This window comes from Aethalodelphis obliquidens, unplaced genomic scaffold, assembly GCF_003676395.1.
Source record: "Aethalodelphis obliquidens isolate GAN/ISIS:26980383/991018 unplaced genomic scaffold, ASM367639v1 scaffold33, whole genome shotgun sequence".
Lineage (NCBI taxonomy): Eukaryota > Metazoa > Chordata > Mammalia > Artiodactyla > Delphinidae > Aethalodelphis > Aethalodelphis obliquidens.
Genome location: NW_020837977.1, coordinates 9,226,960 through 9,243,025, shown reverse-complemented (window position 1 = coordinate 9,243,025; position 16,066 = coordinate 9,226,960). Strand labels below are relative to the sequence as shown.

General features: G+C 36.1%; 1 protein-coding gene across 6 annotated transcripts in view; it reads left to right on the top strand.

Moving 5' to 3' along the window:
- CSPP1 (centrosome and spindle pole associated protein 1) overlaps positions 1-16,066 on the top strand; it is a 197,028-nt gene that overhangs the window by 112,845 nt on the left and 68,117 nt on the right. For 5 of the 6 annotated variants that reach the window (XM_027127955.1, XM_027127956.1, XM_027127957.1 and 2 more), the window contains 5 exons: positions 4,738-4,836; positions 5,977-6,047; positions 12,092-12,185; positions 13,219-13,276; positions 15,215-15,423. The exons of the other annotated variant lie outside the window; for it this stretch is intronic. In XM_027127955.1, coding sequence (XP_026983756.1) covers positions 4,738-4,836; positions 5,977-6,047; positions 12,092-12,185; positions 13,219-13,276; positions 15,215-15,423 — 531 coding nt within the window. The remainder of the gene's footprint in view (positions 1-4,737; positions 4,837-5,976; positions 6,048-12,091; positions 12,186-13,218; positions 13,277-15,214; positions 15,424-16,066) is intronic. 6 annotated transcript variants of the gene reach the window in all.

Genomic DNA, 16,066 nt, shown 5'->3' with positions numbered 1-16,066 from the left:
ATTGAACATTAATTAGATTTATTTAGGAGGCAGAGTGGTTACTAGGAAAAATGACTTTACTTGTTAGTGAAATTTTTGAGACTAAAGAAATGTGTAACTTCATTTGATCTCTTGATTTAACTATTCTTAAAACAGTTGTTTCTTGGTATCCAAGGGGGATCGATTCCAGGATCCCTCATGGATATCAAAATCTTTGGATGCTCAAGTCCCTTATGTAAACTGGTGTAGTGTTTGTGTGTCATCTATGCACATCCTCCCTTATGCTTTAAATCATCTCTAGTTTACTTATAATATCTAATATAAATGCTCTGTAAATAGTTATAAGTGCTATATATTGATAAGTAGTTACCTGTGTGTGGGAAATTCAAGTTTTGCCTTTTGGAGCTTTCTGGAATTTTTTCCCCCAAAATATTTTCTATACAAGATTGGTTGACTCCACGGATGCAGAACCTACAGATATGGAGGGCTGACTATATACTGAGAAGTACAAAATTTTTCTTCATTCTTCTAAATTTCCCGTGTTCTCTTTTTTCCTTCTAATAGTCAACATGTGATAAATTCTAGTTTTGATTTTTAGCAATTTTTGATTTTTAGGTTTTTGGTCTCAGTTCTTTTCTAATTACCCTATAAACTTTTCCATATATCATTATGTATTTATTAATGAAATATTTTCCCCACTTTTGGAAGGATAAAGCCCAGGAATGATTTTACTTTCCTAAACTAATCATTAATCACTGGCAAGTGTTTTAAAATAGTTAACAGAATGGTTAGCACTTAGCTCAACAGTTGCATTCTGTGTGTGTGTGTGTGTGTGTGTGTGTGTGTGTGTGCGCGCGCGCGTGCCTGTGTGTATTGTTTGATACATATTTACCAATTTAAGTAAAGTTACAATGTTTTAGGAGCTTTCTAAAGCTGAATATAATAGTATATCTTATAATACTTTGAAATTTATATGCTTTTAAAAAAGATAGTCATCCTAGTCTTTATTATTTAACTTGAACTGTAGAAGTTAATATATTACCTTATTATGTTTTACTTTATAACCAATGTTAATGAGTAAAAGAAATTTTTAGCCTTAAAGAATGCTGTTTTTTAAATTGTTTATGTGATTAATTCAGTTAGCACTTCCAGTCTGTTTTACTCTTGATATTTGTTAGTTTGTAATCTTGCTAGTTATGTAACAAAATTCTGAAATTCCACTCCATCTGAAATTAGAATCTGAGATAGAATTAGAATCTGACTCAGTAGATTGAGTGCTCGCTTACTTAGTGTAGGACATTCTAAGAAGTGTGCATGCTTAATATGTAAGGTATAAATGAGGAGAAATAGCTTATTAGAACATGAGTTATTTAACTTGATATTACTTTTTTTCTTGTAGTAGTTACTTTTCATTTATACTTGGAAGGACCATTTTTATATTAATTATTTTCCCCACTTTAAAGATGGGGTCAATATTAGAAAAACACTGTTATTGAATTAAAGTAATGTAAAAATTGGGAAAGAACAGAAAACACTGAGAAAAATGGTGACCAACATTTTAAAAAATTAATTAATTAATTAATTTAGGCTGTGTTGGGCCTTCGTTTCTGTGCATGGACTTTCTCTAGTTGTGGCAAGTGGGGGCCACTCTTCACTGCGGTGCATGGGCCTCTCACTGTCGCGGCCTCTCTTGTTGTGAAGCACAAGCTCTAGACACGCAGGCTCAGTAGTTGTGGCTCATGGGCCTAGTTGCTCTGCGGCATGTGGGGTCCTCCCAGACCAGGGCTCGAACCCGTGTCCCCTGCATTGGCAGGCAGATTCTCAACCACCGCGCCACCAGGGAAGCCCCGTGACCAACATTTAACAGCTCAGTAGTTTTCTTTTAATTTCTATAGTTGAGAGTAACCCTAATAGCAGAATTCATTCACATTAGAGAAATTTTTACTATGAAACCAGGTGATGTAACCATTATGAATTGGATGATTTCTTTTAAGTAAGGAGGAATTTGATTCTTTCTCCCTGTAAGTTGTGTCAGGACCAACAGATGGTAAATATTTTATTTTTATAATATGTCATTCTTTTTTTTTTTTTTTTTTTTTGCGGTACGCGGGCCTCTCACTTTTGTGGCCTCTCCCGCTGCGGAGCACAGGCTCCGGACGCGCAGGCTCAGCGGCCATGGCTCACGGGCCTAGCCGCTCCGCGGCATGTGGGATCTTCCCAGACCGGGGCACGAACCCATGTCCCCTGCATTGGCATACGGACTCTCAACCACTGCGCCACCAGGGAAGCCCTGTCATTCTTGATAGCATAAACATTGTAAATTTACTTCTGAAGTAGTTATTTTGATTCTGTGGTTTATTAATGAAAAAGATACATTATCATTTAGGAGTTGTTCATTCACATTTAAATTAGCTGAAAATACCTGTGGTTTTAAACAACTTGCTTTTCTTCTGTAAGAGTAATTTTTTTAAAGATAAACTTGTGTTAATTTTAAAAATTAATTAATTTTAAAATTTTTGGCTGTGTTGGGTCTTCGTTGCTGCACACGGGCTTTCTCTAGTTGCAGCGAGCAGGGACTCCTCTTTGTTGCGGTGTGCGGGCTTCTCATTGTGGTGGCTTCCTTTGTTGCAGAGCACAGGCTCTAGGCGCACGGGCTTCAGTAGTTGTGGCGCGTGAGCTCAGTAGTTGTGGCTCGCGGACTCTATAGAGTGCAGGCTCAGTAGTTGTGGCGCACGGGCCTCGTTACTCCACTGCATGTGGGATCTTCCTGGACTAGGGCTCGAACCCGTGTCCCCTGCATTGGCAGGCGGATGCTTAACCACTGCGCCGCCAGGGAAGTCCCTCATGTTAATTTTTAGAGTAAACTTGGCTTCTAGCCTATATCTGGTTTCTTTGGGCATTGAGATTTGAACCTAGTTAACTAGAATTACTGACCCGTTTCTTCAAGGAAGTAGAAAAAGCTTTTTCCGTTTAACTTAGCTTTACCTTTTTTATTGTTGGTAGGATGGTGAAACTATTTTACAATTATTTTATTCCCTCAGTCAAATCTGATTTGCTATGTGAAAGAAATAAATTCTTCCTTTTATGAGGTCTGTCCATTTCTGAAAAAACTTTCCTAGCATGTGCCAAAATTCTGGACTCCTTGAAGGAAAGCAGGTGTTCAGCATAAACTCTATTGCTTGTACCAACAGTTTAGGCACAGTGGGTCACTCTTACCAGTTCTGAGAATGGTGGACTTCTCCCAAAATCTATGTTCTCAGGTGCCAGCTAAGGGCCAGTCTTGCAAACAGGGCTTTCTAAGGGTAAGCAATCTCAGGCATGCTTTGTTTACTCTTTTCTACACATGTGTATTTATATAGATGCAGTATAAATAAATCTGGTTACCTGGCATTGTTAATTACAAATTTGAATTTAAGTTTATATTTACCTATTCTTTAAGTGGTAGAAATAAGGAATGACACTAAACTGATGTGTCAGTTTAAAAGAGAGATTTGAGCACTTAGGCTTTAGATATAAAATCAGCTGTGTTTTGATAAATTGAAATAAGTTTGAAATTCTTTTTTGAAAGGGATTGGGGAGGATTCTGTTTTAGATATGGATAAAAAATGGAAGCCATTTATCTGTCATGCCACAGGTCATACATTATTAAGGTTACAGTTCTGGGTAGTCTTTTCTCCATAGGTGATATTGACAATATATGATAGAAACAAAGAGGATTTTATATGCTGGCTCTGTGGAGAGTGATAAGTGCCTTTTCTTCTAAAAATTGCTGTTTTTCTTAACGTGATAATTCAATTCACCTAAAATATTGAACAATACTGTAACAACCATATTTCTTACCAGTGGTCCTCATGAGAGACAATATAGTTTGTTAACTCAAGAGCCATGCAAAGAAATATGACTTATGAAATGCTGATTTTCATGGGTGCTGATAAATGTTGGTGTGAAAAGTCATGTTGGTTTCTCTGGTATGAGAAATTAAATTTTCCATGTTTGCCAAGTGGAAAAAAGATTAACTGAAAAACATTTAAAAGTTATTTTCTGAAAAGCATTCTTAAGAAAATAAAACAAATTCTAATCTTTCTTTTTGTTGTTCATGACCTTGTGAATAAAGTGAACTAACTTTCTACCCATGTTTATAATGTTCTGTATTCACCTATTGCTAATATTTAGTATTTCATGTGGTTTACAGTGTTAGCAAATGTTGTGGCTTGCTATATTTGATTTAATTTAATGGTAAGACTGCTGCTGTACTTTTAAGTTAAAAAGGTTTGTATATTCAGTGAAATAATTCCCAGAATCTATGAATTTTGATTAAAAAATGATCTCATTTTGAAATTTGACTATTATGTTCATGAGGGCTAGGACCATGTCCACATACCCAGTACCTAGATTAGTACTTGGCATGTAGTTGGTGCTCAGTAAATATTCTTTGAATAAGTGAATAATAAAAAAGTCTTATTAGTATTTGCATAGCTTTGATATTAAAAATTTCTAGAAGTTATATTGAAATAGTTTATAATAACCTCCCTTTGATTTAAAGACTAGTGAATCTAAACTCTTAGTGTCTCTTATTAACCAGCAGATCATACTTGAGTCAAATGTCATTTGAATTAATTTTAGAATGTATTTACAGTAAAACTTCATTGTAACACTTTGTTCCCTTTAATATTTCCAACATCAAATGTAAAAACACCAAAGAGATAAGAAAAGTCCACTGTATGTGGAACAAGCTCTGTAAGCTAATGTGTTTTTAAGGATGTACGGGAACAGACGAGGGAATGTGCCTCCTATGGAGTATGGTGGTGATGTCACAGAACAGTCAAACATACGGGTTTCATCTGCTGGAAATCAAAGGTATAGTATGTAATATAAATTCTGCCCTTCAGTCGTTGTACTGTAAAACAGCAACTGCTAAAACTGGCTTGCTGGAAAACTAGAAAGTTATAGTATGTTAACAGCCTCCCTTATTAGTGAGAAAGGAATTAGGGAGAAAGGGGGAGGGGAGAATTGTGTTACATGAAACTTTATGGTACTTTACAGCATTCTTCTGAAGAGCAAGTTTTGATTATAAAGTGTGCCAAGGTGTTCTGAGTCCCTATCGTTATAAAGTATATATATTTGTTTGAACTAATGAAAGGAGAAATAAGTGTATAATTTAATGGACTAAAAATCAATTTAAAATATCTTGGAGTTACAGAGATGACATAACTTGAAATAAATTGAAAATGTTCTTATGAGTTTTCTTTTCAAAACTTTGTTTTTGATTTTCAACATATTGAGTAGATAACATTTATGCTTACTTTGTAAAATTAGTACTCATACATAATTGTGTCATGTTGAAAAAAAGGAAATGATATGCATTTTATATTCATGTTCTCTTTCTGTAGTTTTTATCATTTTGGTGGCTTTATTGTGTTGTACGTAAGGATAAATGATTCCGAATTTATAGTGCATAATGAAGATAATATTGTCATGTGTCAGGAAAGGTGTCTATTTTCTTTGAAGAAAAGTAACACATAAAAATCCTTGAGATACAGAATTTGCTATTTGAGTCTAATTAATTAAATTTTCTTTGAGAGAGTTGTCTTTTTTTTTTCCTTGTTTCTTTCAAGGAAGGAGTTTTTTAGAGATGATCTTCTTTTCAAAGTGCGGGTACAGATATCATCCTTCTTTTTTAGGATTTATTTATGTGTACTTATATTCATTTTCCTTACTTGGGTAACTGTTCTTAATGAAAAGGGTTTTATTGGGAATCTATAGAGTTAGTGAAGCTGGCTGAAGAAAAAGGTCACATATTTATAGAGCCTGAATGCATTGGGTTCCCACTGTATAAAGAGATAAAATGCCATGATTTTACATTAACTTTAAAACCATATAACTATTATAGTGTCCATAGTACTTTGAAAGGCCAATAACTCATACCTGCATTTCACTCTAAATTTTTGTTTCCTGAAAATTATTTGGGTTTTAATTCTTTTTGTTTTTTGTTTTTAGCGCTCAAGACAATGAACCATCCAAACCTACTAATCGAGAGATGTGTAGTCCTTTTGCGGGGATGCTCTTTGGTATGTACAAAAACCTCCAGTTGATTAGACTTTTGTGGAGTGTTTTATAAAAGGTCTTCGTGAGAACTCAGTGTTGTAATTAATACCACTTTTACTAATAATAGAAAACATTTCTCTAGTGCTTACTTTGTGATAGGCACTATGCTAAACATTTAGCATATTATATAGCTATTATAATTATTTAGTGTATTATATAGCTCTGTGTATAATTTTAAAGCTAAAAAACTTTTATTTAGTGATGAACTTTCTATTGATGATAAATATTAATTTCAGTAAAATCTTTTAAATTCATATTTCACTTTGTCATAGTGTTGGCTATTTCTTTTTTTTTTAAATTAATTAATTAATTTATTTTTGGCTGTGTTGGGTCTTTGTTTCTGTGCGAGGGCTTTCTCCAGTTGCGGCGAGCGGGGGCCACTCTTCATCGCGGTGCGCAGGCCTCTCACTGTTGCGGCCTCTCCCGTTGGCAGACCACAGGCTCCAGACGCGCAGGCTCAGTAGCTGTGGCCCATGGGCTTAGTTGCTCCATGGCATGTGGGATCTTCCCAGACCAGGGCTCGAACCCATGTCCCCTGCATTGGCAGGCAGACTCCCAACCACTGCGCCACCAGGGAAGCCCTTGGCTATTTCTTATATTCTATTTTATATGTGATAATTTCTTTCTTCATTTTTTTTCTTCTTTAGCTAGCACAAAACTGCCTTACATTTCAGTTCCCCTGAACTAAACCTTTTTATCCTTTGATAAACATCCTTTCCCATGTTCTTTCCATGTAGTTTCTGAGAAAGCGTTTTGTTCAAATAATGATTATAATCCAGATTTTCTATTTATTTTGTCAGAAATGAAGGTCATCGCTTAAGATAAGCATGTTGATTTGCTATATTAACTTGTCACATTTAATTTGAGAAACAGTGTGAAGAGAGCATACTTCCTGTATGTAACTTTAAGTAGAAAAGTGGTCTCTTCTTTGTGTAAAACTATCAGAAAAAATTGCCTGAAATTTTGTTTCACTGAAGTATATGAAGAAATTAGATAATAGTTTAGATTCATTCAACCTAAAAGCAGTCAGGAATTTAAATTTTGGCTTAGAGATGTATAATTGCATGATATTCTCAGACTTTTGTTTCCTTGAAATGGCTATTATGAGAAAAATGGCATAACACCTAGAGTTTTATTCTAGTGTAATGTCTTTGAGTGAGAATTGACCAATTTAGCCTATCAATAAGTCAGAGTAAGGACTTGCTTCTTATGATGTATTTTGTTAAACATGGTAAAAATTGGAGAAATGGCTTTCTGTGTTGAGAACGCTAGTGACAAATAATTTTATCAATAAATGGATTACCCTGATATTTTAAAGATGAATGGCATGAATTTATCATTAATGCAATCAGGAATTATAGATTAATGTTTGATAATAGAGTCATGTTTGGAATAGACTATTAAACTCTTTGTTAATTCAGTGATTTATCTCACGGTTGTATCTTTTTCCCCCAGCCTAAATTTGTGTGTCCCCTTAGGGAGCTTACTCTCTCCAGAGGCAGCACATTCCAACTTCACGTGGCTCTGATTGTTGAAGTATTCTCATTTCAATTGAACTGAAATTTGTCTTCCTATAATTTTGCCCCAAGGACCTTGTTTGGAGCCTTTTTGCTTTATTTAAAGAATTAGGACAGCTCACTGCTGAGAGCAAAAATAATATGGGGTTTCTAACAGAATCATGGGTCATTTAGAAGTATGTTTTAACATTTCCAAATACTTGGGGATTTTCCTGCTTTTTGACATTGACTGCTTGTTTAATTCCCTTATGGTCTGAGAAAATAATTTGTAAATTTCAATTATTTCAAATTTGAATTTTTTAAATGAAACTTTAAAAAGTGACTCAGAATATAGTCTTTCTTGGTGAATGTTTAATGTGTACTTGAAAGAGTGTGCATTGTGTGGTTGTTGAGTATAGTGGTTTATAAATGTCAGTTAAGCCGATTGGTTGATAGTGATGTTCATGTTTTGTACATATTTAATGACTTTTAACTGTTCTTCTACCAGTTGTTTAGAGAGAAGTGTTAAATTCTCTGACTGTGGGGCCTGGAGAGATTTTCTCAGTGTTCCTGCACCTTCCTCAGTTTTTAGCAAGACCTGCCAGCCCCTGACAGAAGAGGTTGTCTCTCTTGCCACACTTTTCCTTCCTCAGCAGTAGATTGCTGTAGCAAAGCTGGCCCTGTGCATTTGGTTCTCAGAAATGAGTATCAGTGTTCCTGCCCCTCCTCAGAGTGGTAGCCAAACTCTCCTTTATGCCTGTGGAGGATCTTTTTTTTTTAATAAATTTATTTATTTATTTTTTGGCTGTGTTGGGTCTTTGTTGCTGCGCACAGGCTTTCTCTAGTTGCAGCGAGTGGGGGCTACTCTTTGTTGTGGTGTGCTGGTTTCTCATTGCGGTGGCTTCTCTTGTTGTGGAGTATGGGCTCTAGGCACTCAGGCTTCAGTAGTTGTGGCGCACGGGCTTAGCTGCTCCGCGGCATGTGGGATCTTCCCAGGCCAGGGCTCAAACCCGTGTCCCTTGCTTTGGCAGGCGGATTCTTAACCACTGCACCACCAGGGAAGCCCTGTGGAGGATCTTATATGTGAGAATTTCCTGCTCTTCCCCTAACAGTAGCAGACCTTTCTATGAGTGCAGAATGCTGGGTCCAAGGTTTTCTGCCCTTCAACCAATAGATTACTTTATATGAGAGAAGAGTCTGGAATGTGGGCATTGGTTTTCTGTTGGTTTGTTTGTTTTGCCTCAGAATGGTGTCTTTTAGATGTCTTGCGTTGCCCCATCTTCGGTCTCATAAACATCTGGTAGGGGCAGCAAGTGAGTGCAGATTCCCCTTCTGCATTGCTATTCCAATCCACAGAAAGCCTTTAAGAATTCATTAGCGTTTCAGTTATTTTCTTTTTACCTACTTCTAAGGTAGCTGCCTATTTCTCTGTACTCTGGTAAAGGTAAAACCCTTGGGTTGTCCCATCTTTCTATGGATTGGTTTTTATACCCTTTGGAATTTAGTTTACATGGTTGCTTGTAACCTCAGCTCTCTGATGGGCTTTTTAAAAGTTTTGATTTTGTAGATGATTGAGCTTTTTTCCATTGTGGGGTATGAGCAATGTTCTCTTGTGGGTTTCTAGTTTCTAAGCAGAAGTAGGACTCCCCATTTAGTTCTTTATAATAGTTTCCATTTCCTCCTCATTATATTACTGTTTTCATTTAAATATTTGGGCATAGTTATGATAGCTGTTCTAACATCTTTGTTGTTACGTCATCTCTGTTGTTTATGTGATTTTTCTTTCAATTGATTAACTTTTCTAATCACTGTATTGGGTTTCTATTGCTGCATCACAGATTAGCATAAATTTAGTGACTCAAAACATCACACATGGGCTTCCCTGGTGGCGCAGTGGTTGAGAGTCCGCCTGTCGATGCAGGGGACACGGGTTCGTGCCCCGGTTCGGGAAGATCCCACGTGCCGCGGAGCGGTTAAGCCCGTGAGCCATGGCCGCTGAGCCTGCGTGTCCGGCGCCTGTGCTCCGCAACGGGAGAGGCCACAACAGTGAGAGGCCCGCATACCGCAAAAAAAAACCGAAAAACATCACACATTATCTGAATTTCTGTGGGTCATGAATTTTGTTGGGTCTTTTGCTCAGGATCTCATAAGGCTATAGTTAGGGTGTCAGCCAGGCTGTTTTTCATCTGTAGGCTTATGAGGGAAGAAGCCCCTTCATATTTTTCACTAAATTCATTTCCTTGTGGCTGTATAACTAAGGGCCCTGGTTTCTTACTGGATCTGCTGGAGACTGCCCTCAGTTCCTGGAGGCCATCTGCTGTTTCTTGCCACATGGGCTTCCTCACCAAGGCCAGCAAGGAGAATCTCTAAACTCAGTGAGGGCTTTTATCTGATTATATCAGACTCACCCAAGATAATCTCCCTTTCGATAATTCGAAATTGATTTGGGCCTTAATTACATACATCTGTAGATTTCTTTCACCTTTGCCATAGTCATTGGCTAGATGCAAGTCATAGGTCCTGCCCACACTCGGGGAAGGTTTATACAGGGAGTCAGCGCTAGAAGGCAGGGAACATAGGATCTGTCTTCGAATTTTGCCTACCACAGTCATGTTTTTCTGTTACTTAAGGACCAGTCTTTCAGAGGCCTTATTTTAAATCTAAACTTAGCTGGGACATCTAGAGTAGCCTTCGCTCTAGGAAGATTGTTCAGCCTTCCTGCTACAGAGTGACCTTTCTCGGGCTCTTCCCTGAATACCCTTAGAGGATCACCGAGAACTCCAGTCTAGCTGCCTGGAGCTTAAATTTCTCTCCACTTTGTTTGAGGAGGTCTGAGAATTCAGTTTATGTGTCCTCCGTAATTTTTTGCCCAGCCTAATAGAATTTCACTCTGCATACACAGACTAGTACACAGTAAAGTTTGAAGGAATGCCTTTACAGATTTCTAAAGCCCTTTTTACGCTTCTTTTTCAGTCTTTGCCCTAAACTTCTAGTCATTTTAGCTTTCCTGAATTTTGATCTTTTTTTTTTTGCGGTACGCGGGCCTCTCACTTTTGTGGCCTCTCCCGCTGCGGAGCACAGGCTCAGCAGCCATGGCTCACGGGCCTAGCCGCTCCGCGGCATGTGGGATCTTCCCGGACAGGGGCACGAACCCGTGTCCCCTGCATCGGCAGGCGGACTCTCAACCACTGCGCCACCAGGGAAGCCCCTGAATTTTGATCTTTATCTGCTCAATTTAACATAGTTTCCCAGCTTTGTTTGGATTTTTCCTTCCCTGTATCCACGGAGATTGCATGCAGGTAGAAACGGGTGCCTGAAGGGCTCACCTCATTTATTTAACTTCTCTCAGGTATTACAGTTGTGTGCTACCTGTTGTCCAGTGTCCAGTATCTGAAAAACAGTTATTTCATATATTTTGCCTAATTTTATTATTATTTTTTTAATGGAGGGAGGCTGAGTTTTGTGTTTAACTCCATCATGATCAGAAGCAGAATGGATATATCTACTTTGATTGTAAAACATTATTATTAACCTTAATGTAATTTATGTTACCCTTTGGGAGCTTCACTGTTGCTGACATCTGTCCTTAATGGGCAAATTCAGATGCTGTGTGTCCAACTGATGGTTGGGAGACTAATAATTAAGGTAGTAGAGAAATTTCTGGTTTGGTTGCATTTTTGATAACCCTGTGATTTGTGTAATGTTCCAGATTTTGCATATCTAGATTAAGAGGTTATTTTATGTTACTAACATGCAATAATAATAATTTTCTGTGGATCTAAGGTGCTTGCATGACTGGATTTTCATGTAAGTGATACCCGAACCAGAGGTTTATATATTTTTTTCTGTAGAATTGAGGTAACTATTGAAGTTTTTTGAGCAATGTGTCATCATGATTAGTGTTGTATTTTAAGATAGTTAGTCTTACATAAGTGTGCTGGTTGTATTGGAGTAGGGAGGGGGGGAGGAGTTCCAGAGACTAGTTAAAAGGTTATTGCTGCAATTCAGGTAAAATACAGAGAGTTCCTATCAAAGGCTGATGGCCATGAGAATAGAGAAGAGGGTCCTCACATGAAGTAAATAAGAAAGCATGAGCCATAAAAGTTACAGTGGAGTTTTGAGGCTCGATTATTTGGCCAGTAACAGAAAACAAAGAAGGGCGATTGCTTTTGAGATGTTCATTTTGAACACACTTGTTAAAGTTAAGGGTCTTGTGGGAGGTGTTAGTGGAGATATCCTGATCTTTGGAAAATGGGGATAGGAGTTAGAATATTCTGTTATTTAGAAGTTTGGGAAGGATTAATGTGTCTTGGTTTGACACATAGTAGTTATTCAAAAATTATGAAACTAGTTGAATAGGTAATGATACATATGATTTACCTTCTATATTTGCTGCATATGTAGTAATTATACTCTTTGATATAATTAAAAATGGAGATTAAAAAATTGACTTTCCAGTTACATGTGTTGCTTAAGAGTTAAGACTGCATTTTTTTCTTACCACTTTCTAGGAGGTGAAGATCGAGAACTTATTCAGAGAAGGAAAGAGAAATATAGACAAGAACTGTTGGAACAAATGGCTGAACAACAGAAGAACAAGAGACGGTAATGAAAGGTTTGCATTTTAAAAAGATGTTTTGAATTTAGATACGTTTGTTTAAAATGACATAGTGGTGACTATTACATGGTAAAATAAGGGGATATTTTTCCTAATACGATTCAGTATTTGTAAATCATTCTATTTCAGTCTCCACATTGTAAATCAGCCAGGGTAATAAAACAGATACCATGTGGGTGTTCATTTTCTTTATCATAGGTAACAAAGGAGACTATGTGTTCATCCTATAACAGGCCTTGTACATACTTTCATTAATTTCTTCAGTTTTAGGGTAGCATTTAATGCTATCTACATGCCCACTGTATTATCCCATATATAGTAGCAAATATAAAATAAAAGTATTTTGTCTTTTAACAATGAAATGGTAAGCACACGTATACATGCTGTATAAAAATAATCATGATAGATCCACAGATATTTATATTGTATACAAGTCTCAGAGTTTGTAATCTTTCATGTAGAAATACCTGTGAAATATTAATTCCAGTTTAAAATTAGGGATAGATATCTTGGTTCTAAGATAATTTGAGACCTGTCATCTTTTAGTTTTGTTTTTTTTTCTAAGAGGAAGCCAATATCTACTGTCTGATATTAGCCATCTTTAACATCATTTTCTTAAAAACTCTTATTGGAAAGTATTGTATTAATTTTTCATTTTTTTATCCTCCTTTTTGTGAACTGAAGATATACATGAACCTTAAAAAAAGTTTCTTATTTGTTTCACTAAGTAAAGATTTTGTTTTACTTCTCTACTTTATTCTGTGTGAATTCCTTAGACTTTGAAGTATCCCAGGCACTGGTTTAGAGATATTTATTCCAGGGCAGTTTACATGTGAATATTAGTTTACTTTGTACCAAATCGGAAAATTTAGTTTTCAGAATTATTTAAGACTTTATTGTCAGTTAAAGGAATTATTTGTTTTTGGAGATGTTATTGCATGGACTTTGTGTGTAAGGTTGTTTCAGTAATGATAGTGTTTATTATAACTTTTTAATATATAAAACTTTAATTTTGTTTAGAGAAAAAGATTTGGATCTCAGGGTTGCAGCTTCTGGAGCACAAGACCCTGAGAAATCGGTAAGGGTTCCTGCCGTCTTTTAATGTTTAATCTTTCATTCAAATAAGCCTCAAATGTAGTGGCAGGTGGAGATAGAACATATTGGGGAAAATGTATGAGTAGACCAGTTTGAACAGTAATAAACTAAATTCAGTTCTCATAAAACATTAAGTCCTAACTCTTAACTTGTTTACTTCTCTAAGATAATTTTTCCTTTTTCATGTGTGCGTTTTTAAAGTTTCTTGTAAATTATTCCCTTCCACTTTATTTACATGCACTATTCCATGCACTGTTTTAGTTTAATTTACAATGGATGTTAATAATTTTTTTCATTGTATCATGACCATTTTCCTTATATTAGAGGAATTTCCAAAGGAACTGAAATCTTTAATTCTAGGCCTTAAGCATTTTAGTAGTTTTTACTTAATGTAAATCTAGAGGTAATAACCTTATTTTTACTTTAATTCTTCAATTGTCATAATTGGAATGAATTACACATATCGCAGTTGAGTAAGGAGAAGGTAATAATTTATTACTCTTCTCAAAGGATACTTTTTTTTTTTAGCTGAGTGTGTAGAATTTATTTGCTAAGGCAAGTTTTTGTTTCATCTTTAATGATTAAGAAACTTTAATTTCATTAAAAAGTTCATTCTTAAAAAGAATATAGCAACTTAAAATTACTCAGCTGTAGGCAACTTTTGTCTTTTTCTTATGCTAAGTATATATCCTGTGGATTATTTATTTTAAAAAGTTTAATACTGCACCAGCATCACTCCCAGTGTGCTTTTTGACTGCACATAGAGTAAAACTTTTAGATTAATCTGAGAAATCATTCCTGAGAAATTAAACATGCTGGGGAAAAAAGGATGAATTCCAAAACTGAATATATTTTCCTTTGTCAATAAATACCTTTGAAATAGTTTTGACAATCAGAAATTTCCTTTTCAAATCTTGAACTTTTTAATGTAATATGGTGGCATGTTAAACTTTGCATTTATAGTTACCTTAGTGTTTGATGGACCTTCTTATTTATATTTAAATGAAACAACCTTTGGAGTGTCAAGTTGCTTTATGAGAATAAATAAATAAAACTATTAGATATAATATGTAGACCATTACTTTTGGGTTTACTTTTGATGTACACATCTTAGAAAAGGACACGTAAATGATGTTTTGGAGCGAGAGTAAGCAAACTGTAGCCTGTGGCCAAATCCACTTGCTGCCTATTTTTGTAAAGTTTTATTGCAGCACTCCCTCGTTCATTTGCTTACATATTGTTTTGGTCTACTTTAGTAGTTGTGAAGAGACCACATGGCCTGCAAAGCCTGATATATTTACTAGCCGGCTCTTTACAGAAAACCTGTGCTCACACTGATCTAGAGAATACTTTGATGTTAGAATACTTTGATGGCAATTGGTAGTGGAGCAGCATAGTCTTGTAGTATAATAGAGTTTTTTTTTTTTTTTTTTTTTTGTGGTACGCGGACCTCTCACTGTTGTGGCCTCTCCCGTTGCGGAGCACAGGCTCTGGACGCACAGGCTCAGTAGTTGCGGCTCATGGGCCTAGCCGCTCCGCGGCATGAGGGATCTTCCTGGACCGGGGCACGAACCCGTGTCCCCTGCATCGGCAGGCAGAGTCTCAACCACTGCGCCACCAGGGAAGCCCCCAGTACAATAGAGTTTTATATTTAGAATTAATATCTGGCTCTAGTCTTTGCTTGATTTTTTATGAATGGTGAGACCTTAGGTGATTTATGTACTTTCATGGAGTTTCAGTTACCTCTTTTATAAAATAAGAATTGGATCTTTAAAATCTCTTAGTTATAGCTGTAAAATTCTGTTATTCTATGTCTAACTTAAGTGCCTGCTGGCAGTCTGGGATAGAGGGTCTTTGGAGATCCCTTTCACCTTTAAATTTATGATTACATGCAACAAACAGATTTTTTTCTTTATTTTAGCCTGATAGACTAAAGCAGTTTAGTGTGACACCAAGATACTTCGAAGAGACGATACCACCTGAAAGACCCAGAGTAGCTTTCCAGACACCTCTCCCTCCTTTGTCTGCCCCATCTGTCCCACCCATCCCATCAGTTTACTCCATCCCATCTCAAAATGAAGATTTGCACAATGGACCCAGCAGCACCCTTGGTGAAATGGTGCCTCCCAGGTGCTTGTTTAAAATGTTTTGTGTTTGGGAATTAGGTAAGGTATCATTATATTGTATATTCAGAAGGATTTGCTGAAGCAGGTAATGTTATCCTTCAGAGATTTTTGTGCAGTTAAAGGCTTTTGTCAAATAATTTCTATTGAAATTTGTTTCCATTGTTGATCTTTTCTCAGTTATTATAAAAACAAGGGAAATCCTTATAACATTCTTTTGCTGTTTAAAGATGCTTCAGTATTTTTAAAATGCATGACTAAGTATATTTATTATTTAGTTTCAGGTCATATTTTGGAATATCTGTTTAACATATAAAACCTAGCCATTTTCAATTTTGTAATTTCCACTCGGCAAACATTGAATACTTTCTTCAGTTAATGTAGAAAAAGTTTCTAATGTGACTGTTTTATATATATTACTTTATTTTAGTTTCTGTTTCCTTCAACTCTTTCTCTGTGATTACTTACAGGCTATGCAACTCAAATACCTGAAATAAAGTGTTGAGATTATAAAACCTGTATTTAGGTATTAGGGTAAAGATTTGACTTCCATAGGTAAAAAGCATTGTGCTATTCTGGACTAAACATAAAGAAAATCCTGTTAACATTGGTATTTTCTGGTCTATACTTTCTTCTCTTAGTAGGATTTT